Source organism: Octodon degus, unplaced genomic scaffold, assembly GCF_000260255.1.
Source record: "Octodon degus isolate 3935 unplaced genomic scaffold, OctDeg1.0 scaffold00001, whole genome shotgun sequence".
Lineage (NCBI taxonomy): Eukaryota > Metazoa > Chordata > Mammalia > Rodentia > Octodontidae > Octodon > Octodon degus.
In genome coordinates this window covers 2,336,321-2,363,475 of record NW_004524577.1, presented here as the reverse complement: position 1 = coordinate 2,363,475, position 27,155 = coordinate 2,336,321, and the positions used below count along the sequence as shown (strand labels likewise).

The window sequence follows — 27,155 nt, the reverse complement described above, 5'->3', positions numbered from 1 at the left end:
CTGGGTATTACGACCCCGTCTGGGCAGCGGGACCCGCCTGGATATTGCGACCCCGCTGGGGCAGCGCGGGCGGCGACCCCTCAGACCTGCGTCCTCGGTCCGACTGGGCGCCTGAAGGGAAGGTGTGGACGGGAGCGGGGCCCGCGCGCGGTGACGCTTGGGAAACAAAGTTTCCTTGCAGAAGGTGTGCGCGAGGCAAAATGCAGACCTTTCCAGGCGAAGCTGGCAGGACGGTGCCCGGCTTCTCCCTCTCCTTTCTCCTCCCTGGCACGGCTGAGGCTTGACTTCTCCGGCTCAGACCTTCTCAGTATGGCACTTTCAGATCTTTGGGGGGCTGTGTGTTGCGGCGGCAGCTGAGTATCCCTGACCACCTAAAAATAGGATGTAGTCATTGAAGAGGGCAATGTTCATAAATAGTATGGCCCGAGTGGTTTTGCACATTTAGTCTTTTTCTATTTCACAACATTAGGACATAGTTAGCCACTTTAAAAAAAAAAAAAAAAAAGCTCTACATCGTATTATGGGGTTTGGAAGAGTCCCTGTTTATTCAGATAAGAATCTACTGATAGGGTTTTTGTCGCCAGACTCCTGTGCTGTTAAGTGGGATTTTTTATTGTGCTTTGTGAGCTAAACCGAACTGAATTCATGTTCAAATTAACTTTTTCTAGCTTGTAGGCTTTTAGGGTGAAAAGATCATTTACAGAGAACACCTAAATATTGATGAGGCTGGGGAGCGGCAGACTAGCCTAGAGATATAGAACACAGACTGTGATTGCTCACCAGCAGCTAGAGTTTGAATTGTGCCTTTGTAACCTGCATGGTCTTGGAAAGGATGAGTTTTTACCACAGGTTCCTAGAAAGTCAGAGAAAAACGGAAATGGATGGCTTTGCTGCTGGGGTTATCCTTTGAGTCACAGAAGCTGGAGAGACTAAGGAAATCTAAACTTGCAGCGATCTGTAACTTGATTTGAGTAGTTCCAGGAAGTTTGTTGGATGCCTTCTGTGTGCCTAGCTGGTGATTTGGCAATGAAAACGCCTGTTACACTGAGCCCATCTGCGGTGGAGTTTTCACACTTGGGGCTCGCGTCCCCCTGCTCCCTGAAGTGAGTGCCCTCCTTTTTCAGGTCTAGGCTTCCATGACAGTCCTGAGAAATCCCTTCCTGACCACCCTACCTGACCAGGCCTTTGGAGCCTACTCGCTCCTACCGCCCTGTGCAGGTATTTGTTATCATGTAAAACCAGCTAGTTTTCTTATATACCGTCAGTAGCCTTCACTCATCGGCCTGTATCTGTAGCATCTGAAGGCAGGTGTCAGTTGTGGCTCTAGGCACTGGACGTAGCTGTGCTAGCCGGCGTTTGTGGAATGAGGATGATGACTCCTGTTATCTTCATGGCTCAGGGATGGGGAAGGAGGAGGGAGTAACAGACCACATTCTTGATACAGTGAAGAGTTGTGATAAGGGAAGCCCAGAGGAGAGCAGGGGAGTCCAACCTGCATTTGCAGAACAGCCCGCAGTTCTGCCCCAGGGAAAGAAAACTCTTACATTGACCATTGAGGACTCCATAGGCCTTGACAAAGGAAGCAGTGTGCCAGGTGACAGAAATGGTGTGTGCGAGGATCCAAAGAAAAAGAGGTCTGTGTGGCCCAGCCCTTGTCCTGGAGGCTGAGAAGCCCTGTGAGCACTGACTGCTGCTCCTATCCGACAGACGCGGTGTTGCTTCTCGCTTACTCCACCTTTCCACTACTCAACATGGCTGTTTTTCTTCTTCCAGTTGAAGGAAAAATTAGCATTTTTGAAAAGGGAATACACCAAGACTCTGGCCCGTCTTCAGGTAAGTGAATTGTACGCTCTCAGATTAAGATATTGGGCTGGGCATGGTGGTGCACACCTGTAATTCCAGCACTCAGGAGCTGAGGCCGGAGAATAATTGAAAGTTCGAGACCAGCCTGGGCTACAGAGTGAGCTCAAGGCCAGCCTGAACTGCACAGTGAGACCTGTCTCAAGAAGACAAAAAGGGCTGGGGAGATAGCAGTCTAAGCGTTGCCTGGCAAGTGCAAGGACCAGAGTGCGCTCCCTGGTACTGCATGCCATGCCGGCCACCAGAACCAGGCATGGTAGCACATGCCGTAATCCCAGTGCTGGGAGGCTGAGACAGGAGGATCACTATGAGTCCGAGCTATATAGTGAGACCCTGTGTCCAGTACGTAAATTTTAAAAAATAAAATAAATTTTGAAAAAAGGTATCGCACAGTTTTTAAAAGTTTCTGACAATAGCAAAACGCTAAAAGACGCTTCTGTCTTGCGCTTCTTTTGTTTTCTGCAGCGTGCCCAAAGAGCTGAGAAGGTGAAGAGTTCCAGTAAGAAAACGGTTGAACCAGATTGCTCGCTGCAGCGTAAAATCTCACCCCAGCTAGACAGTGCGGGTAAATCTGGTGTAGTCGCTTATGCTCGCTTCGTTACTCGTGTTTTAAGTGCATTTATTTGTCTGTCGTTCTTTCCCCACAGCCAGTGGATCAGAAGCAATGGAATGGGCTTGGGAGATGGCTCAGTAGAATAAGTGCTTGCCTGGCAAGCCCAAGGGCCTGAGTTCAATCCCCGGTTCTAAAAAAAAAAAAAAAAAAAAAAGCCAGAAACAATGGATTTCTAGCTTTACATAAAATTCCTATGTCATAAATTAGAGCAATGAACTATACTTCCATTTGGGTTGTTCATGTAGTTGCATATTTTTCTTTGACTCTTAAAAACTATGTTTCAGGTTTAAATATTAGGATAACTTTTTAAAAAAAGTATCCACATACGCACTGAGAAACATATTCTTGGGGGCCGGGGAGATGGCACAGTAGAAAAAGTGCTTCCCTGGCAAGTGCTAGGGCCTGAGTTCAATCCCCAGTGCCGCAAAAAAAAAAAAAAGAAAAGAAAAGAAACATATTCTTTAAAAAGCCATGGTTAAAAAAAAAAAAGCCATGGTAAACTGGGCGTGGTGGCGCACACCTATAATCCTACTATTTAGGAGGCTGAGACAGGAGGATCACTGGGGGTTCAAAATTTTTAAGATAAATTTTTTTTAAAAAGAGGGCTGAAGAGATAGCTCAGTGACATAAGTGCCTGCCTAACAAGTATAAGGTCCTGAGTTTGATCCTTGGTACCAAAAAATAAATTAAAAAATAAATAAAATTTTAAAAAGGTATTGTACAGACAGTACAGTAAAGATACAATACAGTCTGGGCTACAAAGTGAGCTTAACACCAATCTCAACTGTGTAGCGAGACCCTGTCTCAAAAAACAAAAACGGGGCCGGGGAGATGGTTCAGTACAATAAGTGCTCGCCTGGCAAGCAAGGGCCTGAGTTCAATCCCCGGTTCCACCAAAAAAAAAAAAAAAAGGAAAGGAAAAAAAAAAAAGAATAAATAACCTAAAAAGCAATAGTAATGCAAAGCTGGAAGAAGAAGAGGGAGGGCAGAGGACAAAGAATGGAGATGTCTGGTATCTGTGCAAAGAACCCACGCAGCAGGTGTGGTCATCGTGCCCTGCAAATCAGCAGCTACTGAAGTAAGAAAGTAGTTCTGGAGTTACTTAAGCAAAAGTGAAAAGGGAAGGACAAAACAAAAAAGAAAGAAAGCTGAGGAAATACTAAGTGGGCGCGGGGGGCTGTGGACTTCAGTGGCCGCGCCTGTGCTTGGCAGCCACGGGGCGCTCGGTTCGGTCCTGGCAGCAGCAGAAGTTAGGTGAGATTAAGAAAAGTTTTTAAAGATGATTGAGATTTAAAAAAAAATTTGAAGACCTCTTTAGCACAGCATTATTTGTTTATTTTTACTTAAAATTCTTAGGTGGTTTTTTGTTTTTTGTATCAGGAATTGAACTGAGGGCCGTGCGGCTGCCAGGCAGGACCTCACCCTTGCCAGGCAGACACTGCACCACTGAGCTGTATCGTTGGCACAGTTGTGAGAATGTTTGAGACTCGAACCTTGGTCTACTTGAATGAAATGTTTCTGAGTCTTTTTAAAACAAATGTTTAGAAATATAGATAGATATGTGTGTATATATAAAGCTTTTATTTTATATATTTTTACAATGTCGAGAATTGAATCCAGGGCCTCAAACATACGAGGCAAGTATTACACCAGTGAAGTACATCTTCGGCCCTATTGTGTATGTGTGTGTGTGTTTCTTCTTGAGACAGGGTCTTGCTGTGCAGCTCAGGCTGGTTTTGAACTTGCTGTGTAGCTGAGGCTGGCCTCAAACTCTGTGGCAATCCTCCTGCTTCAGCCTCCCGAATGCTAAGATTACAAGCATGTGCCACCATGCATGACTGCCTTAAATATTTTGAAATATGTGGAGTTTTTGTTTGATGTTAAAAAGAAACTTAGTCACATTTTTTTCTCTTCAGAACCTAAAAAGGAAGGATCTCCTTGTGGAAAAGTACAGATCAGTACCCATCTGGACAAGGAAACTGGAGAAAAGACATCAGTGACACTTGACCGTGAACCTGGGGCTTTTAGCTATGAAGATGGCCTGGGAGAAGGGTTATGTTTACACAGGCCAGGTGGCACCCGAGAACGTTCACCCCGCAAGGTCCCTGATCCTGTCGGTGAAGAAAGACCCCCTGAGCCGCCCGGGAGACATCTGCAGCCAAGGAGGACACTGACTTCCCAGGGAAGAGAAGGCTGCCATGAAGCCAGCTCGCTCATGCTGTCTCACGAGAGATCAAGGAGACAGGAAGCAGTCAGTAACAAAAGTCCTAGGCTATCAGCAGCTGCAGAAACTCACCTTTCAAGTCCTGAATCTGAAATTCCAGATTTTTCGGCACCAGTTTCAGAAGCTGACGGGGAGTGTGAATCAATTCCACCAACTGCCAAGTCGGAAAGAGGTGTTGATGTGTCCTCAGGAGGGAACAGTGCTTTCAAGGAGCCTGCAGTTCCTTTGCATGCTTTATCAGACAGCAGCAAGAGGCAGCGTCTTGAACGCATGCCTCCGGAAGGTCACTATGGACTTACTTCTCAGGGGGTGAAAAATATTAAGCCTATTTCACCCATAAGCCTGGAAACACAAGGCACGAAAATGACTGTCTGCACAGACAGTTCGGTATTAGATGAAGCTGGGAGTACAAGGAGCCAGCAGCCCGCAGGTCCTAATTTAGAGAGCAGTTGTGCAGGCTCTGTAAATGAACTTGCCCAGAGCAGCTCAGCAGCAGGTGAAATCCGCGCTGTAAATGAAGACAGTCACACGGAGAAGTCTCTCACATCGCCCGGAGATAGTCTCAGTAGTAGAAGTGTCAATCTTGAGGCAGATGAACTTCCAAGCCGACCTAAAAATCGTAGCCTGCAGGCAGTCGCTACCGTGTGTGCGGAAAATCCAGTGCACTCCTGCACGGTGCTTGAAGGCCTCGTCTTTCCTGCGGAGTACTACGTGAGAACAACGCGCCGCATGTCCCGTGAGCAGAGGAACGCGGCCCTGCAAGCTGTGATTCAGAATCATTTGGGCATCAAGAGGAAAGGGTTTAAAAATAAAGTTAAGGAAGCAACTAAAGGTATAAAGCTTTCCAACGAAGAAACTGGTGAGAGTGAAGTTAGGATGTCAGCCTCAAGCCCAGCTCTCCCAACTTCAGAAAGCCCTCTGGAGTTTATCTCATTACCTGAAGTCAGCTCTGCTCCTGGACCCGCTGGCGGTGAGGACTATTCTAGGAAAGCTGTTTCGCAGCCCTGCAATAGAAAAAAAAGAAAATCAGCCAGTCCCTCAGCTCTCGACCACCATAAGCTGCTTCTGCCAGCTTCCGGCACTTTCTCTGCTAGTGCGTCCGAGGAAGAAGTCACATTGCACAAGCATCAGGATGGAAAGGCAGATACGCGTGGTAGGAGGAGAGGTAAGGGCAAGGAAGGTTGTGTGTAACAGTGCTGATGCTGCCGGTGCGCAGCCAGGCTCCCTGGCGCAGGCCTGAAATCCCGTTGCTGTGGGAGGGTGATGCGGGAACACGATCGTGCAAGCCTGGCGGGCGCAACTGAGTGACTTAGTAAGACCCCAACTCAAAGTAAAAGGTGGGCTGGGGCTTTACTAGTGGGAAGGCCCTGGCTTCAGTGGTTCGGAGGCCGGTACCACCACACACACCACTCACAGCCCACAGTGCTACACAGATAATAACTCGCTGACTCACCCCAGCAGCCCCACCCAAGATGGCCTTGTTTTTATCTTCACATCCAGATGACAGGAAGGCATGGGGAATTGACTTTTTTCTTTTTTGGTACCAGGAAGAATTGAACTCCGGACCTTGTGCTTGCAAGGCAGGCACTGAGCCACTGAGCTATCTCCCTGGCCCAGGGAATTGACTTTTAATTAATTAGAATGATACCAGATATCACTAATGTGATTTTTAAAATTTATTTTTCCTTTACTAATGAGATTGAAAAAGTTAACACTACAAAGAAAAATATGCTGGGTGCTCACTAAAATCAGTGTCTGTTCAGCTACAGTATATAATTCTTTGCGGGTAGAATTTTTACGTATCTTAGAGAATCCAGGCCTGTGGGTGTGGCTCAGTGGTGGGAAACTTGTCTACACTGAGAGTCCACTGAAAAGCTCTTAGAAGTGATTAATGTTGCAAGTTTGAGACCAGCCTGGGCTACAAAGTGAACTCAAGGCCAGCCAGACCCTGTCTCAGAAAAGAAAAAAAGATCATGTAATGCAAAGGCCTGAACAACCTTTTAGATCATATATAATATTGTACGCTATATTGTGTATACTAGTGTATAATATATAATCCATATATAATATGTACTAAATATGCTAGTGTGTATCTTATATACCAGTATATATTATATGTAATACTCCGACTTGTAGTGATCCTCCTGTCTCAGCTTCCCCAGCACTAGGATTACAGGCGTGTGCCACCATGCCCAGCTTCAGTGGGCAGCACAGCATGCCTAGATTCTGCGGCCAGCATAGCATGTGGTACTAGGAATTAAATCAGGGTCTTCGCACTCGCCAGGCAGGTGCTTAGACCACCAAGCTATCTCCCCAGCCCTAGATCTAATACATAATGCAACCTTTGCAGTCTGTGGAGCACACAGTTTTGGAAGATAGCAAGTAAAGATAGAATTAACTTTTTTCATCTTTTTTTGTACTTTAGGGAAGGGTCTACAGGGTGTTCAGGGTCTCACTGCTAGATCGGACTCCTAGTGATCCGCCTATTTACAGCCTCCTAAGCTCTGGAATTACAGGTGCGCACCACACCCAGTCTCAGTCTCAGTCTCAGTCTCATCTCAGTGCACCCAGGGGTGCAGCCAGCACGGCCTTCTGGGGGTTGAACCCTAATCCCTGTGTCTGCCTAAGCAGGCTCTTTAATCTGCTGAGCTATCTGGCCAGCCCAATTAATTTAATAATGAATTTCTTTCTTTCTTTTTTTTATGAATTTCTTTCATTGTAAGAAAGTTGTGTCCAGAAGGAGCTTGCCTGTAACAGCACTTCTTTCCTTTTGTGGCAGAGTAACACTGCTCCTTGTGTGGCCCACGTGTCTAGCCATTCATCGTTTGATGCAGTTACATCTTAAATATGATAGGATTGCAGGCACAGCAACAAAGCACTTCTTGGAAAGAGAACCAAGTTCTTGTGTGAGAAGAGCTAGCGTTTTGTGGATTATCCTCCAGTAGCCTGCTGGAGTCTTTTTCTTGGAGACCATCTCTCTGGGTAGCCTGGGCTGGCCTGGAAGCCTGGCGGTCCTCCTGCCTCAGCCCCCTGCGTGCACGCACTGCCACGCCTGGCTGGAATTGTCTTTGGGGGTGGGAAGGAGGCTCGAGGTGTTCAGTCCAGGTCGTTCTCAGGGGAAGGAGCAGGGAGAGGCAGCCCCCCTCAGGCTGCACAGCAGGCCAGGTTAAGCCTAGCCTCATCCCCAGTCTTCCACCAGTTGACACTGCCAGCACCACGTTATTTTGCATCCTATGCAAGCAAGAATACCTGCCGGCTTTCCCCCCACTCAGCGATCATCTAAATCCTTTATCCGGAGTCCAAAGTCAGATGGGGCCAGATGAGGTGGCCCATGTCTGTACTCCCATGGAGGCTGAAACAGGAAAGCTGCAAGTCTGAGCCCAGCCTAGGCAATTGAGTGACTTAACGAGATCCCATTTCAAAATAAAAAAAGGGCTGGGGAAGTAATTCAGTGTGAAGGCCCTGGGTTCAGCTCCAGCCAAGAAAAAATGAAAGTCATGGGTAGAAGCGCTGAGCAGTTTGTGTCCTATTGGAGCGTAGAATCCTACCATGTTGGACATTAGTGCCTCTCGCTGGGCGTTGTTACCATTATCACTGCTTGCTTTTCTGTTTTAGGGAAGGAAGGTCGCTGTCAGAAGGAAGCGCGTCCTCCTGCGGCTCATGGTGCTTCCTTCGCCTCTCCTCTTCCTAAGCCGGAAGTGCTGAGTCAAAGGCTGCCGCTGTCCTTCCTCAGCACAACAGACTTTGAGTTACCTGATGCAGATTTTGGGTCTCTTAAGCTTGAAAAGCTGAAGTCCTGCTCTGAAAAACCCAGCAAGCCTCTTGGCTCAAAAATGCGCAGAGAGAGACATCTGAAAGAGAGAAACAGTGCTCCGCAGGGCCTGATGCCTAAGCGGATAGGTGCAGTGGTACAGGACTTGGAAGAGGACCTGGGTGTCCCAGAAGAAGCGCATCCTCAAATGCCAGACCAGCAGTGCCAGTCCACAGACAAGAGCCTTTCCTCCTCCATACTGCTTTTCACTTCTTTAAATACCTCAGTGCCTGACAGTAGTGACCCGCCTGCTGCAGGCCTGTGTTCGCCCGCTTTCCCCATCGTAGGCCCTACTCCCGCCTGGGGCTCCCAGGCAGACTCAGGAAAGCTGTCTGCTGAAGGGGGACAGACGTGCGCTGGTCCGCAGCCTTCTCAGATGCAGTGCACAGCCGCCGTTGCCAGAGATGGTGAACTGTGTGGCCATTTAGCGGGCCCATCGCTGCTGGATGCCACCTGGCAGATGGCAGACAGGCAAGGGCAGCAGGCCTGTGACAGTGACTCTGGCCTCCCAGCAGCACCACCCCCTGAGCTGTTTAATGCCAGAGAAAATGAGCCCTGTGGAAGTTCATGCCTGGCGTTGCGTGAGTGTTCCCCTCAACAGGTACAGTGGCAGCTTTTTGTTTGTTTTTGGTTTCGAGGCAGAACCTTGCTAAGTAGCTCACACTGGCCCAGAATTTGCTGTAGTTCCTAGGCTGGCTTCAAACTTCTCCTGCCTCAGTCTCCCGTGTGCTGGGATTACAGGTGTGAGTCACCGCACCCAGCAGTGGCTTCTTCTATGACATCTTTTCTGAAAGAATGAATTACCATAAAGAATATGGAAAGTGTGACAGCCTCAAGTTGGCCTGTGGTACTGGGAATACTTTAACATGTTTCTTTGACATGCCTTTGTTGTAAACATTTAGCTTCTGCTGAAGAAATTGAAGTTAATTAAAATATATATTTTTGGGCTGGGGAGATAGCTCAGCAGCATAAGCGCCTGCCTGGCAAGCAAAAGGTCTTGAGTTCAAACCCTGGTACCTAAAAATTAAAAAATGAAATAAAGTATGTAGTTTTAAATGTGAAGGGGTCCTAATTTTTCATCAGTGAAACTGTTGCATGTGGAACTTTGGTGCGATGATCGAAATGACCAGCGTGGTGGAGTTCTTGGTGTGTAAGGAAGGTGGGCCGACGCGACAGGTAAGTGTAGCTTAGGGTGTGACCTTGTTTCCACAGACCGAAACGGCGGATCTTCCTGTAGGCAACAGCCTCGACGCGGGCAGCCTGCAGTTGGTTTCACAGTTAAAGGTCAGAAGAATATTTTGTTAATCATGTGTCTTGTATCTTACGTGTAACATACTTCATTAGTAAGCAGTTTGAGAAGAATTGGGTCCTGTAGCTTCCTGTCCTCTGTGTGTGTGCGCGCGTGTGTGTGTGTTGTTTCTGAGTTTGAATCCAGGGCCTTCACACTGAGCTGCATCCCCAGCCATTCATTTCTCTCCTCTCTTTTCTTTTTGCCTCAGGGTCTTACTGTGTCACTGAGTGGCCCAGCATGGGCTCAAACTTGTAGCTCTCCTGCCTCAGCCTCCCGGAGTGGTAGGATTTCAGGTTTGCGCTACCAGGCAGGCCTGGAGTGTCCTGCTTTTTAGTACTATGAAAGAGTAAGCAGAGTCAGAAAAGTAGATTTGAAACCTTTCATAACGTTGCCTGTGCTGAGGTTCCGAGCTCTCCTGCTGAACCTTTCGTGTCAAGCTATTGCAAAGGACCCTTTGAGCTAAAGAACTCAGTTAGCATCTCAATTCAAGTCAGGCCTTTAACAGAGTGAGCTGGGAGTCACCCATGCCTCTGCTCTCCAGATGATCTAGTGTTTCTAAGAGAAGCACTTATGGCAACTTCAGGTGGGTAGCAGTGCTCCATTTTGGTGTTGTGGATGGTCCCTCCTCGCAGTGTGGTAAGCCAGAAATGTCTCCAGACCTTACTGAGTGGCCTTGGGATGGGGGTGGGGCGTGACGCCTCTCCAGCTGAGAGCCAGTGGCCCAGAGGGAAGAACTTCAAGTCCATGTGACGTGCTTCCGCCAGAGACCAGCTGGGAAATTGGCCGCCTCCGAGCTCTGGAGTCCTTTTCTAGAGAAGGCACATAGTGCCGAGGCAGTGCTCCAAGCCTGCCAAGGTGGGTGCAGGCCGGCCTGCAAACTTCACAAGACCCTGCCTCAAATGAGAAAGGGCTGGGAATGTAGCTCACTGATTCAGCACCCCTGGGTTCTTTTCCCAGTGCCACCAAAAAAAAAAAAAAAAAAAAAAATTTAATTCAAATAAAAGATACATAGTGGGCCAGGGAGATAGCTCAGTAGAATAAGCACCTGCTAGCAAGCTCAAAGTCCAAGTTCAATCCCCAGTACTGCAAAAAAACCAAAAGATTCATAGTAATACCTAAGCGCTGATGCTTTTCCACGCTATTCTTGAGTCAATTTTTTTTTTTTTTTTTTGTACTTTCGGGAAGGGTCTACAGGGTGTTCAGGGTCTCACTACTAGAGTACACTCACAGTGATTCACCTGTTTACTCTTTAGTCAATTTTAAATACTTTAGATTAATGTTCATAAATGGTTAAGTGTGGCGCTCTGCAGGATTCGCTACACAGTTCCCTCCCAGACTGCATCCGAGTCTGTTGTGGTGGACAACAGCTCTTGTGCTGTTCTCCTTTTAAGACAAACATGTTTGGGGTTGGGGAGATGGCTTAGTAGGGTAAGTGCTTACCGGGCAAGTGCAAGGGACTGAGTTCAGTCCCCAGTTCCACCAACAAGAATAAAACAAAGATGTTGCCAAATAGCTCAGCCGATTGAAGGGCCTGCTTAGGCAGACGCAGTGGCCAGGGTTCAATCCCCAGGGCTGCTGTGCTGGCCCTGCCCCTGGGGCACCCTGAGGCCGATGAGACTGGACGTGGTGGCACGTTCCTGTAATCCCAGCGCTTGGGAAGCTGAACACAGGCAGATCACTACAAGTCTGATCTGCGTAGTAAGACCCTGTACACCCTTACTAATACAAAAAAAGACAAAGATATTAAGGCATGGGTTGTTTCTCCTAAACTAAAACCTCAGTATTCGGGTTTAGCCACAGCACTGTCTGTGCCGCGAGTGGGTGGGCTTGGGTTGCCGCTGGGCCCTCATCTCTAGAAGGTTCGCCGGCACCGGTTGTTGCGTGTGGTTTCAGTTACTCCCTGAGTGGTTCATCGGGGTGTGTACTTTCCAGATGGCTAAGTTTGTATGGGATTTTTTTGTGTGGTGAGACTGATCTGTCCCATTCTGGACATTTTAAGTCCATCATTATATGAGTGTGCACAGGCGATTTTTGATAGTGTGTAAGGCCCACAAAGCTTTTTCCTTTGACCTCTGTGAAACTTTGATCTTAATTACTTAGTATTTTATATAAGCCTTGCAATTCTTTGCTTTTCATACTTACTCTTCAAAACGGGCCAGGGAGATAGCTCAGTGGCCTAAGTACCTGCCTGGCAAGCTCAAGGTTCCAAGTTCAATCCCCTGTACTTCAAAAAAGGAGACAAAAGAAGAAGAAATTTAAAACACACACCTCGGGTATCTGCTTAACATAACCTGTGTTGCCACCCTGTGTCAGAATCCTTCAGGTTCCTGCTCCGTGGATGTGAGTGTCATGTGGTGGGAGGAAGCTGGATTGAGAGAGCCGTGTGTCGTGACTGCTTGTGAATATGTCGTTTCTCTTTGGAAACATGTGGACCCTTGTCAGTGGGAAAAAACTCAGACGTGGACCTTCGCGGAGGTAAGTCAGAATCTTGGAGCAGAAGGACATCTCTGTGGTCACTTGAGTGACGAGAGAGTGGACAGCACAGCAGGATTGCCGTCTGGCCCGGCTTCCTGCGTCTTAAAGCGAAGAGGCATGGCGAGCGCTCCTCTGCCCCCGCCTGGTCCACCGTAGACTTGCGCTTCTGGAGCATTGCCACGTGTGTATCCAGAGGCGGGCTGGACAGCAGACCTATGGGGGAGCAAGGAGGTGTGGTGTTCTGGTGTTTAGGCTGGCCGTGCACCGGAGCATTATTTCTGTTTCTTTTCTCCAAGTGCTTCTTGCTAGTCCTCCCTATTTATTTATTTATTTATTTATTTGGTAGAGGGTTTCACTGTGCAGCCTGGGTGGGTAGCGATCCTTCTTCTCGGCCCCCCAGCGCTGGGATTACAAGCGTGTGCCACCACTGCCAGTTTGGGGCCAGCAGGGCATTGAACTCAGGTCCTTGTGCTTGCCAGGCAGGTGCATGGACTGCCAACTGCCTCCCAGCCCTCCTTGTAGCCTCTGTCTACCTTCATCCGTATTTTTCATGGTAGCAGTCATGGTGTGCTTAGGATTTTTCTCTCTGGCTTTCCCTATATGTGCGTCTATGTGTTCTTCACACCTGCTGATGCTTCAGCCCTGCTCCGCTGTGCTAACAGCCTCCGGGGCTGTGCTTTCCCAGAGGAGCTCGATAAATACTTCTTTAGGAAGTGACTGTGGTCTTGTGCGTTAATCTAGGTGCTGCGGGTTGAACCTAGGCCTTGTGTGTACTAATCACGCTCGCTTACCACTGAGCCGCACTCCTAGCCCCAAAACTTGATCGGGTTTTGCTCTGCTCTTTCTTTTTTTAAGAGATGGGCATCTCACAAGGCATGGTGCACACCTGTGATCCAGCACTCTGGGAGGCTGAGGGAGGGTTGCAAGCTCTGGCCCAACCTAAACAATTTAGCAGCTCAGTGAGACGCTGTTTCAAAATATAAAAAGGAAAAATTAAAGGATAGTGATGTAGCCCCTGGGTTCAGTACCCTCTGCCCCTCCCCCGACACACAGAAGGGAACAAGAGATGGAGAGACGGAAGAGGGTTGTTGGGTGTAAAAGAACCAACAACATGTACACACTCCCTCCAATGGATATAATCATGTACCATTAATATGCACTATAAAAATTTTTAACTAAACTGGAGATCTCTAACCAAGGTTTCATTTTTATCTCTGCTTTCAGTCATTAGTGTCAAAACTATTCTGCCTCTTTCATGCAGGAATGTATTGAAGGTCGATAAAAGTAGTCAGCCACTTTTGGGGGGTTGCAGGATGCAGAGACTTCTTTATTTTCTAACTTTTTATTTGTGTGGTGGTATAGGGTCTCACCACCCAGGAAGTACACTTTGTACTTAGGTATTTTTGCCATGCCGAGAACTGAACTTAGGGCCTCACACATGCTAGGCAAGTGCTTCCAGCTCAATGTGTAATTTTTTTTTTTTTTTTTGGCGGAACCGGGGGTTGAACTCAGGCCCTTGCGCTTGCCAGGGAAGCGCTTATTCCACTGAGCCATCTTCCCGGCCCCTTCAATGTGTAATTTTTGTATACACATTTTGGTTTTGATTAATTACTAATTTAGTGGTACAGAGGAGCAAACTCAAGGGTGCTCTCCCATACAGCTACATCCTCTGTTCTTTGTTTTTAGGCAAGGTCTTGCTGAGTTGCCTGGGCCGGCCTCTTCAGTTGTGGTCCGCCTGTGTCAGCCTCCAGGTCACTAGGATCACAGGCCTGTGCCAGTGCACCTTGCCCCGTTTATAATTTTTAATGGCTGTGTGATGTTCTCTTCATTTGCTTGCTAGAATTCACCTAAGTTTGCCCTGTTGTTAGAAGCAGAGATTGCCTTTGAGGGGAGGGCTAAGGTGCAGGTGCTGTGCTGTGCGCGGATGTTCCAGCTGCTTAAATTGTCTGCTTTGTTCACACAGGTTCCGGTGTTACAGATAGTCCCAGTGCCTGATGTTTATAACCTTGTGTTTGTAGCCTTGGGAAATTTGGAAATCAGAGAAATCAGGTACGTAAACTTACTTGCCTTTATCTTTGTTGGCTTGTTTTGAATTCATATTCAAAATAAATCTTCAAGTGAGAGCCAGTCTTGATGAATCTGAATTTAGATTTCAAAGAGGTTTTTGTTTTTATAACAAAAATAAATAAAATGACATCCCTGATCGAAGTTTTAACACGTGCGTGCGGACTAGCAGGCTCACTCCTCACTGCTGCCGTGTTCTGTGATTGCTTCAGGGCACTGTCTTGCTCCTCAGATGATGGCGGTGAGAAGCAGCAACTGCTGAGATCTGGAACTGTGAGAGCTGTGCTCGGCCTGCCGAGGAGGAGGCTCGTCAGCAGCGGCGGCGGCGGCGGGGCAGGCTGTGATCAGCAAGTAGAGGTCGTGACCCTTGCAGAAGGAGCAGGGTAAGAAAACTCGGGGCGCAGTAGCACGATCTGCGGGGAGAGCGGACTTCTCGGCTCTTGTTTTTCTGCCATGAGAGTCGCATAGTGTGCCTCAACTCTGGGTGACACTCCAGAAGCAGGTTAGAGGTGGGAGCTCGTCGTGGCAGGGAAGGGATCCGCAGAGTAAGGAGGCTGCTGCGTGTCCTGTTTTGGCCCCCTTTGCCGGCTCTGTGTCTCTTCCTTCAGCAGTAGAAGCACCTTTCCTCGTTCCACGTGTGGTGGCTGCTCTGGCTCTTCCTTGAACCCTAGGCCCGCATACTATTGGTTAGGCACCTGTGGATGACTCCAGTTCACCGTATAGACAGCTGAGCTCAGAGCATCTCCTCTAGCTGCCACATCATGAGAGAGAGAGAGAGAGAGAGAGAGAGAGAGAGAGTGTGTGTGTTTGAGCCCTGAGCCTCGGGCTGCTAAGTGTGTGCTGTCCCCCTGAGCTACACCTCCAGGCCACCTTTATTATTGCTCATCCGTGTTTCCTAGCAACAGACTTTGGGTCTTGTTTTGGTTTTTGGTGGGACTAGGCCTTTGCACTGAACACATCCCCAGCCCTTGTTTATTTTTCATTTTGAGAATGTTCCTGAGTTGCCTAGGCTAGCCACAAACTTGTGATTCTCCTGCCTCAACCTCCCAGAGTGCTGGGATTACAGGCATGTACCACCACACCCAGCTGAGAAAGGAGGCTTTGTTTTTTTTTTTTGGTGGGGGGGGTTGGTACCAAGGATGAAACTTCGAGTCTTGTGCTTGCTGGGCAGGCACTGCACCACTGAACTTTATCTGCAGTCTGAAAATGAGATTTAAAGAGAAGTTTAGAGGTTAATATTGGATGAGATAAATCTGAGGTACTTGCAATGTGTCCAAGTAGATATAATGTGAAAGAATTATATGTTCATTTGTAGAAAGATTGGGATACATATTTTCTGTTTTGGAAATATATATATGTATATACACACATGTATTTTGGTGCTAATCTTTGTTGTGTGTAGTTTTGTTATGCATAGTGTTGCTGTGTGTTGAATAGCTATTTAGAAACTGCTTTGGTACAAAGTACTTACTTTTAATACTTTTTTAAAATGCAGAGGCAAGGAAAAACAATTTTTGATGTCCCCCGAAGAAACTATTCTGACTTTTGCTGAGCTCCAAGGGATGCAGGAAGCTTTGCTCGGTTCCACTGCCGGGAACAGCTTTGTCATCTGGTAAGCTGTCCTCCGCCCTCAGGCCCCTCGGCTGTCCAGGAGGACGGGCCTTCAACTGCACAGGGCTGTGGAGATCAGGGAAGAGACTGCCCATAAATGTGATGGTGGTTATTTTGTGTTTTACTGTCAGATGCTATATACTTTTGAAAAAGATTAATCTGCGTAGGCTGTTTTCATAAAAATGGAATTTTATTGTCCAAGTTGCAGTCATTTCTGCTTAATGACAGTAGCATCTGGCAGATGAGCCTCCCATTTCTAATAACCGCAAGCTGTAGACAGAATATAAAAAGTGACTCTCCAAAGGCACCAGAGCAGGAAAAGAAGGAAGACCGTGGCGGGGCTTTCCACACCTAGCAGAGGTGGGGCCAGTGGTGGTGGCCCTGCCCAGCTCCTCCCCGGGAAGCTGAGGCAGGAGGATTGTGAATTCAGGGCCTTCCTGGGCAATTGAGTGAGACCCTGTCGCAAAAAGGAACAGCTGAGGGTGTAACTCGTTAGCGTGCTCACCATACACAAAGCTCTGGGTTCAGTCTCCAGCCCCCACGAACCCCCCACAAAAGAGGAAGGGGACAAAATGGAACTGAGCAAATTTCTTGATCCTATGGCTTTAAGCCAGGAGAAGGGTCCCAGTCTGACCACTGGGTGGCTACGGGCCCGCTAAGTGGAGGACCCCGTCCTACCGGCTGCAAGTACAGTGTTCAGAGCAGCCCCGGCAGCTGGGAAGGAAGAGATTAAAGGCCCGAAAGGAGAAAGCCAAAAGGAAGGGAGCTGTGTGCTGAGTATAACCACCCAGCTTACCCAGCTGGGCCCAGCACGGCGTGCCGGGCAGACTTGGTGCAGCGCGGGAGGGCTGAACTGGAGCCGCAGCGTTTGAAGTTTCGGTTCAGGTTAACTGTTTACTTGAACAAACAAAAACCAGTGTTCTTCAGGGGAACCTAGCTTTTGTAATGTATTGTGCCTAAGATGCAATTTAATATACACACACAGTTATAGGAACCAAATTAGTTAACAACTTCGTGATAAGGTAACCACGGTTGCCGCCGCTTTGCTGACTGCAGGGTAGAACTCTATTTCTGTCTGAAAATAAAAAACAGCCCAGGCCTGAGGATGCATACCTGTAACCCTAACCCTCTGGAAGGCTGAGGCAGGGGGATCTCAAATTTGAGTCAGTCTGGGGAAGTTAGCAACACAGCAAGAACCTGTCTCCACAAGAGAGGACCCTGGATGTGGGTCAGCGTGAAGGCCTGGGCTCAATCCTGCGTACCGAAGGCAAACAAGAGGTGATGGAAATCTGTTCTCAAGCACTGTGGTTTTGCTTTGTTTCTGACACAAGGCCTCATTATGCAGGTTAGGCTGGCCTTGAACCCGCTTTGTAGTACAGGCTCTTGCCGCAGCCTTTGCTGGGATTCCAGGCATGCACCCCTTGCCCTGCCTGTCAAGGAATTTGGGGACATTTATCCCTGGGAGATCAATAGATTCAGTCTAAGCTATTAAATCACACTGTTCGCCTGGAGTTCTGCGGATCGCTAATCTGTGAGGAAACAAACAGAAGTACCTTTCCCTTCCTCCTTCCCCTGGTTACCCCCAAGAGGGGCTGTGATAAGCGAACTGCTTTTGTGAAAGCCATTTTTGCTGGGAGAATGCCATCAACTGTTCTTTTTCTTTTCTTTCTTTCTTTTTTTTTTGATGTCTAAGGAATTTAAAAACTGGTCAACTCCTGAAAAAGATGTCCATTGATAATTCTTACCAGGCCACAGTCTGCCACAAAGCCTACTCTGAAATGGTAAGTAACCCTGTGGGACCACTGCATGTCTACTTCGTGTGATTATTGGTCTCACCAGTGGGGACAGTATCCATAGTAATTAACAAACCTTCCTTGTTGCTTACGTTTTGAAGTTAATTAAAATGTTATGGCTTAGGGCTGGTGAGATGGCTCAGTGGTCTAAAGCACCTACTTAGAACAAGCTTAGCAAAGCACAGGGACTGCGGTTCAATCCCCCAGCACCACATGCCAGCCAGCCCCGCCCCCGGTGGGCTGAGCTGGCCACACACACACACACACACACACACACAAATAAATAAAAATTTAAAAAAAAATGTTATGGCTTACCAAATTTGGGGCTGTATGGCTTAAAAACAAACACTTGTCCACAGCTGAGACTCTGCCCTAAGAAGTGTGCCTTGTATGAGAGGCATATTTCTATCCAGGGAAATGTGTGTTGACTCCAGCCACATTGCTATAAAGGGCCTACGCTACGGAGGAGGCTGCTGCCCGGGTGAGGGTCCGGCACATGCTTCTCTCTTGGGACTTACTGCTCTCAGCGAAGCCAGCAGACTTCGCCTGCTTCCCAGCGTTGACATCCGAGCTGGTTGGAGGCGTTGTCCAAGAATGAAGACGACTACCTGCGAGGCCACACCTGAAGTCCCAGGTGGAGACACTGGTGACAGGCTGGTGCTGAGCAGAGACCGGTGGTTCTGGGAGGACGCCTGCACCCAGACTCAGCACTCAGAAAGCAGCTCTCCTAGCCTCAGGAACTGTGGACTGACCTAAACAGAGAAGTTATGTGAGCAGAGAAAAGTCTGCGCCATAATCCCAAGAAACACAGACTGTTAGGGGTTGGAGAAATAGCTCAGCAGCATGAGCGCCTGCCTGGCGAGGGCAAGGGCCTGATTCAATTCCCAGTACAAAAACCCCGTGTTTTTAATCCGGTGCTTGAACTTGGGATTTGGACTGAGCTATAGCCCAGTCTGCATCCCCTCCCACGTCCTGTTCCGTCTTGTCCCACCCATTCCATTTTGAGCACAGCCCTACCAAGTTGCTACGTTGCCCGTGCTGAGCTCCAGCTTTCGCCCTTTCTGCCTCAGCCTCCTGAAGGGCTAGCATTCTAGGCCACCATGCCTGGCCATCACATAATGCTGAGCCTAATTCCTCTCATCCTTTAAATAAAAGGGAATTAAATTTCTCCTTAGAATTCAGTTAATGTGAATTTAATTTTATCTTTTGTATTACAACATTAATATTTACTTGATATTGAAATATTTCACATAAGGGCAGGCATGGTGGTGTATGCCTATAATCCCAGCATTTGGAAGGCTAGGCAGGAGGATCACTGGACTATATTTAAAAAGAATAATTTAACACAAATATTTATTTGTTTGTTTGTTTTTCCGGTATTTAGGGTTTGTTTGTTTTTCCGGTATTTAGGGTCTACAGCGTCTCACTATGTAGGTTGGACTCATACTGATTCTCCTGTTTTTAGCCTCCCAAAGCACTGGGATTACAGGTGCACACCACTGTGCCTAGTCTCAATCGCCATCTCAGTGTGCCTTGGGAGTAGGGCTGGCATGGCACTCCGGGGATTGAACCTGACACTGCGCTCTGCCTAAGCAGGCGCTTTAGTCCACTGAGCTCTCAGGCCAGCCGCTAACACAACTATTTAGATAGTAACAGCCCCCCACTTAACCTTCACAAATAGTTTTTTGTTCTTCATTTACTTTGCAATACTAGGGATTAAGCCCTGGGCTTGCATTTGCTGAGAAAAGCAAGGGTTCTTCCACTGAGCTGCACACCCAAACAGTGGTTTATTACTTATTACACTGTTGTTTGCTACAGGGATTCGCATGCTTTTTCCCTAAAGGACCAGAAAAGAAATATTTTCAGGTCCACTAGAAATACATTCTCTGTTGTAAATACTGTACTTCTCCATCACGGAACAAAATCAGCCTCAGATAATACAATAGTTTTGGCTGCATTCAATTCAGTTTATAGAAAGTAAAATTTGAAGTTCATTGTGAATTCAAGACCAGCCTGAAGTGCATAGTGAGACCATATTTCAAAAAGACAAAAACAGGGCCAGCAAATAGCTCAGCAGAGTAAAATGCCTGCAAGCAGGCACAGGGACTGGGGTTTTGAATCCTGGGCCTGCCCTGCCAGCCCCGCCCCCAGGGTGCACTGAGACAGCAATTGAGACTGGACATGGTGACATGAGCCTGTAATCCCAGTTCTTGGGAGGCTCTACACAGGCGGATCGCTATGAGTCCAATCTAGTAGTGAAACCCTGAACACCCCGTAGACCCTTCCCTAAAATACAGAGAGAAAAAAAAAAAAAGACCAAAACAAAACCCCCCAAAAAACACCAGTATTTCTGGGGATGAACAGAGTACTATTCATTTTCTGATTTATTTTTTCAACTGTTTCAAAATATCAAAAACATTCTTAGCTCATGGGTCACACAAAAATGAATGTTAGGCCAGAGTTGGCCTTTGGATTGTAGTTTTTAAACCTTTATTAAATGTATGGTGTTTAACATTTTAAAATTCTCAGTGGTTTTCTATATAGCAAATTAATTCGGCTAGGCATAGGGGTGCACTTGGGAGGCTGAGACAGGATCACACGAATTTGAGGCCAGCTTGTGCCACAAAGGGAGCTTGAGGCCAGCGTGACTACAGTGAGACCCTGTCTCAAAAACCATTGAAGGCCTGGGTGATAGCTCTGCAGTCTAAGTGCCTGCCTGACAAGCACAGGTACCAGCGTTTGTTCCCTGGTACTGGTACTGGTACTGGTCCTGCATACTGTGCTGGCCACTGAAACCGGGTGTGGTGACGCAAGCCTGTAATCCCACCACTAGGGAGGCTGACAGGAGGATCATTACGAGTCCAAGCTGCGTAGTGAGACCCTCTATCAAATAAATAAATGAAAGATTAAAAAATTTTAAAAATTCCTTCTGGCCAAGTGCAGTGGCACACACTCACAGTCCCAGCTACTCTGAAGGATGAGGCAGCAGGATCATACATTTGAGCCTCATGGGTGTTACGTAATGAGACTGTCTAAAATTGGCTGGGGGTGCTAGGTGTGTGTGCAGGGCCCTGCTGCTTACGCGTCCTCTGCCTACGCCGATGTCTCCGTGATGCGGAGCGCTGGTGTGTGCAGGGCCCTCTGATGCGTGGCCAGGCCCTGCTGCCTGACCGGGCCAGGAGACCTGGAGGTGTGGCCTGGTGACTCCCGGTGACTCCCGCTAGCACCTGTCTGAACCAGCGGCTGGTCCTGGGAACTTGGCTTTCTCGCTGCCAGCCTTCTTTCAGTGGTTATTTGGTTATTTTTCTCCTCAATCAGGGGCTCCTGTTTGTTGTCCTGAGTCATCCCTGTGCCAAACAGACTGAGTCCTGGGGCAGCCCTGCATTTGAGCTGGTCGTGATCAACCCTAAGACAACCCTGAGCGCGGGCATGATGCGGTACTGCCTGCCCCCGGGGCAGGCTGGAAGGCAAGTGTGCAGCCGCCTCCCGGGGGTGTCACTTGAGACGCGTGCACGAGGTATTTTTGTGTCATTCTGATAAATGGAGTGCATGAACCAACACAGACCCAAGTAAGAATGTCCCGAAGCAGGATGAAGACTCACTGGTTTGAGTCAGACCCCGATTCCCTGTGTCCTGACCCCCAGCAGTGGGCGGTTAGGTGTCTTCCCCGGGGAAGATGCTCTAAAGGCACAAGAGCAAGGAATGTTTTCTGCAGTAGTGTCCAGTATGTGCTCTTCTCATCCATAGCGTGAGGAGCTTGTAAAGGTCCCTAGCGGAACACCTTTGCCTTGAAATCTGATGGGGCCTCCAGGGCGCAGGCAGGCAGTCGTCGCTTAGTCCTTGGCCAAGTCTAGTGACACAACTGTTAGCATACCGAGAGCTTTCTGAGCCGTACAGAATTTGGAAGAAGTGCTGGAATTATCAGAAAGAAACATCTGAACGTGTAAGTCCTAGAGGCTCCTTGTATTAATGTTTGAAATTCAACAGCAAGGATGAAAAATAGACAAAATAATCAAGATCAAGTCCAGCTTTAATAACTCAAAAGATAAACGTCCCAGTTACAGTGCATGTCTCTTCGGGCCTTGTGCAATACGTGCTTGTTTTCTCAGCCAGATGTGGCACTTCTGTAAATATGCTTATCAAGAATGTCAGAATTTTAGGGCCGGCCAACTACCTCAGCGGATTAAAGCGCCTGCAAGCAGCCGCAGGGGCTGAGGTTCGATCCCCAGGCCTGTTGTGCCAGCCCCACCCCCGGGGTGCGCTGAGACAGCAATGGAGACTGGGCGTGGTGGTGTGTGCCCGTCATCCAAGCACTTGGGGGACTGTAAACAGGAGAATCACTCTGAGTCCGATCTAGTAGTGAGACCCTGAACACCCTGTAGACCCTTCCCTAAAACACAGAAAAAAACCTTTCATTTGCTTAGACAGGGTCTATATGTTTGTTGATGTTCGTTTTTGTTTTTTGAGACAGGGTCTCACTGTAGTTGAGGCTGGCCCCAAGCTCCTGATGATCCTCCTGCCTCAGCCTCTTGAGTGCTAGGATTACAGGCATGCGCTACCACACCTGGCTGAATATAAAGAGAGAAACATACTCATTGTCTTAGAATGGGGGTAAGGTAGCTACTTGATCAAATATTTATTTTGTCATTTTTCACTTTATTGTGTCATTTTTTGTGTCAAAACTGTATGAAACATCTCTTAGTCCATCTGGGATACCATAACAAAACCCCAGATAGGGGGTCGGGGAGATGGCTCAGTGGAATAAGTGGTTCCCTGGCAAGCGCAAGGGCCTGAGTTCAATCCCCGGTTCCGCAAAAAAAAAAAAAAAAAAAACAACCCAGATAGTAGGCAGCGTACAAAAGCTAGACATGGCTGAGCTGGGCCGTCCGAGCACGTGCGGGATGGGTTCCGTTCCCAGTAGTGCATGCTGCGCTGGCCTGAACCGGCGTGGTGGGGCACACCTGCAGCCCCAGCGCTGGGCAGGCTGAGACAGAAGGATCACTGGGGGCCCGACTGCGTAGTGAGACCCTGTGCCAACAAAACAAAAATAATTTAAGATAGTTGTACATTTCTTACAGTTCTGGAAGCTAGGCAGTTCAGGACCAAGGCAGGCCGGCAAGTGCGCTTCCTGCTCCTAGGTGGCACTTCTCGCTGCGTCCTCAGCAGCGAGCCAGAGCACAGCTCATGCTTGGAGCGCTCTCCGCGAGCTGCGCAGGGCTGTGTTCACGTGGGCCGTCTCATTCAGCAGCACAGCAGCCCCCCGAAGCACTCTTATCAGGGCCCTCTCTTGCTGCGGAGATGAGCTTGTCCGTGTCACACAGCTCTCGCTGTACACTCAGAATTCAAGCCCATGCAGTCAGCTGCCGTGCTGTTGTCTTTAGAAGACACATTCCTGCTTCATGCTATTTACGTTTTCATGGGGGGGGGGTGCCCACTAAACACAAAAACCAGATAATCTTACTGTGGAAATGGCTGAAGAGAAGACCAGGTAGTATAAAGGGACACAGTGTACGTGTGTGTGAGCTTCATGTGGCTGACGTGGCCTAGTGGTGGCAGTGACAGCCTGAATGATGGCCGGAGCCCAGCCCTGTTCTGCCCTGAGGACAAAACCCACACAGGGAGAGAACAGCAAAAGCAGAGCCTCGGGCGCTGATGGGTGCTCCTGTGAGAGAGACAGGAAGTCGTGCGTGCGAGTGGGGACCAGGTGTGCAGTCGTGCCCCAAGCTGCAGCCCCCCAGTGGCTCTGCAGGGTGGGAAGTGCGGCCCTCGCAGTGGGGATTCTGTCCTCGGCAGTGCTTGGGCGGCCTTGCCTTTGCTTGTTGTGGTCTTGTTGTGCAAATCTGAGTTACCTTTCTCTGCTTGGCGTCAGGTTCCTAGAAGGGGACGTGAAGGACCACTTTGCGGCCGCTGTGTTGACTTCTGGAACAGTTGCCATCTGGGACCTGCTTCTCGGCCACTGCACTGTGCTCGCTCCTCCCAGCTCCAACCAGAGCTGGTCTTTTGTAAAATGGTCAGGGACAGACTCGCATTTGCTGGCCGGACAAAAGGATGGAAATATATTTATATACCGCTACTCCTAAGTTAAGAGGAAAACAGCCGTCTGAATTCAGCTGCCGCTTGGTCTTTCGGGAGTTAGCTGTAAAGGAGAGTGTTTCCTGGCAGTGGTGCAGCTGCTGATCCAGGGTGCTTGTTCACGCTCACCGAAGGGAGGCCTCGGGGCCACTTGTAATCCCCATGTCTGCATGTTTGCTTTCGAAGATGCACATAAAGGTTTGGATGCCCGTAAGTACTTACTGTGCGTTCTGCGTGGTGTGTCCTTTTTTCCCGTTCTATGCAGATCATTCTCAAAACCAAGAGTTGATTCCTGCACAACTAGAATGTTTCCTTAGGGCCAGCCAAATAGCTCAGTGTGTTAAGGTGCAGGCGAAGGGTCAGGGTTCGATCCCTGGGCCTGCTATGCCAGCCCTGCCGCCGGAGCGCGCTGAGTCGGCAGTTGAGACTGGGCGTGGTGGCGCGCGCCTGGAATCCCAGCTCTTGGGAGGCTGTAAACAGGCGGATCACTCTGAGTCTGATCTAGTGGTGAGACCCTGAACACCCTGTAGACCCTTCCCTAAAATACAAAAAAAAAAAGGTTCCTCAATGATGTTTGCACGGTAAGAGGACATGTCAGTTGACTTTGCACACTAACACACAATCCATTCTAAATGCTGTTTGTGTTACTTCACTTTGACTTCTATACTGAAAGTGATACAGAAACCTACTAAAATATCCTAATTCAGAACTACGTTACTCTGTTCGTCTCCACACGCATCTCGTGACCAGTGCAGGCGTTAGCACTGGAGCCACTGTGGACTCACTGGCACAGTTGTGCTCCTCCTGATCTTAGTCAGAAGGCCCGCAAGTGACGGTTTTACCAAGATCATCATCTTCCCCTTTGCTTAAATTGACTCTTTTTTTTTTTTTTTTTTTTTGGCAGAACCAGGGATTGAACTGAGGCCCTTGAGCTTGTCAGGGAAGCACTTACTCTACTGAACCATCTCCCTGGCCCCCTATTTATTTATTTATTTATTTATTGCAGTACTGGGATCCAACTCAGGAACTTGCACTTACTGGGCAGGTGCTTCTGCCTCTGAGCAATATCTCCGTGTGTTTGTTTTTTGAGACTGATGTCACTGTACTTGAAGTTGGCCTTGAGATCACCATGTTGTTACCTGTTGTAACTAGCAGTGCCGGGCGTGGAGGCACAAGCCTCTAATCCCAGCACTGGGGAGGCTAAGGCAGGAGATTTGTTGCAAGTTCGAGACCAGCCTTGAAGGCCAGCCTGAGCTGCATAGCAAGACCCCCGCCTCAAAAGTTAAAGTAGTATGTTATATTCAACCTGTGATCCAGCACTCAAAGGCTGAGACAGGAGGATTACCGCAAGTTTGAGGCCAGCCTGCACTACACAGTGAGACCCTGTCAAAAACAAAACAAAGCCAGGCATGGTAGTGCATACCTGTAATCCCAACATTCTGAAGGCAGAGTCAGGAGGATCCCATAAAGTTCCAGGTCAGCCCGGGCTAGAAAGTGAGTTCAAGGCTAGCCTGAACTGCATAGCAAAACCCTGACTCATAGGACAGGGACAGGGATATGGAGGGGGACAAGGGAAGGGAGGGGGAGGGCACTAGAAAGCTAAACTTCATTCTGTTGGAGAGCCGCCTCCCAGAGGGAGTGCAGGCACCCTGCATGACAAGCACTTACTGAGAAAAGCCCCACAGTTCTTTAATTTGTGTGCTTGTTACAGGGTCTCACGAGGCAGTTTGGGCTCACAGTGATCCTTCTGTTTTCAGCCTCCCCAGGGTGGGAGTACAGGCTTGTGCCCCACTCCCAAGCTAGGAAATGGATCAGATGTGTGTAGGCGGGACTGGGCCTCAGGGCCTAAAGCAAACAAGCACCTCCGTCCTGAGAAAACATCCTGTTTCCTTAAGGTCAGCTATTAGTCGCTAGGCAACCTTGTGTCTTATGTTACAAGGGACTGGCAACCGCCTAGCCCAGCTTTTGTCCTCTTGTTAGCAGTAAGAGCAGTGGATCCCTACGCTGGCGACTGAACTGCGGTCCCTGTGCTTGCCTAAAGCAGGTGCACAGTCGGATGCACTATCTCTGTCATTCCACAGTTCTTGAGATGGGTTATGTACAAGTGCCAGTTCCCTCCAATAATGGAATCCTTAGGTACTGCAAATGTGCACTAATAAAAAAATTTAAAACACCAAAAAACCATAATTCTTCTACTTCAGCTTTCCCAACAGGTGAGGTGAGAAGGCTCAAGGCCTGCCTCAAAACCTAAATTTTCTTTTTTGGGCTTTTTTTGAGACAGGGTCTGTTGTATGTTACGGGTCGGTGCCAAAAGAAACAACAAGAAGACCTGATGAAAGTAGCTTCGGAGGTCTCACCGGGAGATGAGTCTCTCCCCGAGTGAGCCCAGAGCCTCGAAGCATCTCACATTTATTGAGGGGTGAAGGGAGGCTAAGGAATGTGCGTAATTACCTAAGTGAATACAGCTACTATCTCTGTTAACTTCCACCATTTGCCTAACACTAGGCTCACCCAAATGCTAGCGGATGACATCCCAAGCGAGGGATCAAAGGACAGGGCGCCTGCCGGAGAAGCTGTTACCTGCAGCCTTGGGTCCCAGCTTGCCGGAATTTGCAAACAGATGGCAACTCTCCTCAGATTTTGTCTATTGTTTTTTGTTCTCTTGGGACATCAGGCTTTTGTCTCTGTATTTCTACAGGGTCTCACTGTGCAGCTCCGGCTGCATTGAGCTCACTTTGTAGCCCAAACTGGTCTTGAACTCGCAGTGATCCTTCTGCCTCAGTTTCCTGAGTGCTAGGAACACTGGCGTGCGCCACTATACCTTACTTAGTCAGAGTTTATAAATATATGTCACATATACATATATATGTTTATGCGTTTATATATGTTTGTATATAAACGTAAAATATATGTGAGTTTTGTTTTGAGATGGGGTCTTACTGTGTTGTCCACGCTGCCTAGAATTCCTGGGCTCAAGTCAGCCTCCTGCCTCAACCTGGGTGGCATGACGGGCACGCACCACCGTGCCCAGCTATTGGGCTTACTGATACATCTACTGATTTATTTTTATAATCTTTTAAAATTCGTTGGGGCCAGGGAGATGGCTCAGTGGAATAAGTGCTTCCCTGGCAAGCGCAAGGGCCTGAGTTCAATCGGTTCCGCAAAAAAAAAAAAAAAAAGAGAATACTCTATAATTCAGTTAAATATTCACCTAGTAAAGGATATTCCACACACTCTAGATCCAGCTGCCTCTGAAAAGGTCCCACCTATATAACTGCATGAACTTTGGAGGAACTTCTAGACACAAGTCATAACATATACTCTCTTCATCTCTTTGCCCA

The 27,155-nt window shown here is 48.3% G+C and overlaps 1 protein-coding gene across 2 annotated transcripts in view; it reads left to right on the top strand.

Moving 5' to 3' along the window:
- The window catches only part of Palb2 (partner and localizer of BRCA2), a 24,985-nt gene extending 823 nt beyond the window's left edge, over nucleotides 1-24,162 (top strand). Inside the window, exons 2-13 of one of the 2 annotated variants that reach the window (XM_023714827.1) lie at nucleotides 1,774-1,833; nucleotides 2,326-2,425; nucleotides 4,390-5,862; nucleotides 8,313-9,109; nucleotides 9,721-9,792; nucleotides 12,113-12,274; nucleotides 14,238-14,323; nucleotides 14,551-14,721; nucleotides 15,834-15,950; nucleotides 17,643-17,730; nucleotides 21,061-21,209; nucleotides 23,612-24,162. In XM_023714827.1, coding sequence (XP_023570595.1) covers nucleotides 1,774-1,833; nucleotides 2,326-2,425; nucleotides 4,390-5,862; nucleotides 8,313-9,109; nucleotides 9,721-9,792; nucleotides 12,113-12,274; nucleotides 14,238-14,323; nucleotides 14,551-14,721; nucleotides 15,834-15,950; nucleotides 17,643-17,730; nucleotides 21,061-21,209; nucleotides 23,612-23,822 — 3,486 coding nt within the window. In that variant the 3' untranslated portion in view covers nucleotides 23,823-24,162. The remainder of the gene's footprint in view (nucleotides 1-1,773; nucleotides 1,834-2,325; nucleotides 2,426-4,389; nucleotides 5,863-8,312; nucleotides 9,110-9,720; nucleotides 9,793-12,112; nucleotides 12,275-14,237; nucleotides 14,324-14,550; nucleotides 14,722-15,833; nucleotides 15,951-17,642; nucleotides 17,731-21,060; nucleotides 21,210-23,611) is intronic. The other variant, XM_023714866.1, reaches the window with a different exon arrangement.
- The last annotated feature ends 2,993 nt before the right edge of the window (nucleotides 24,163-27,155 follow it).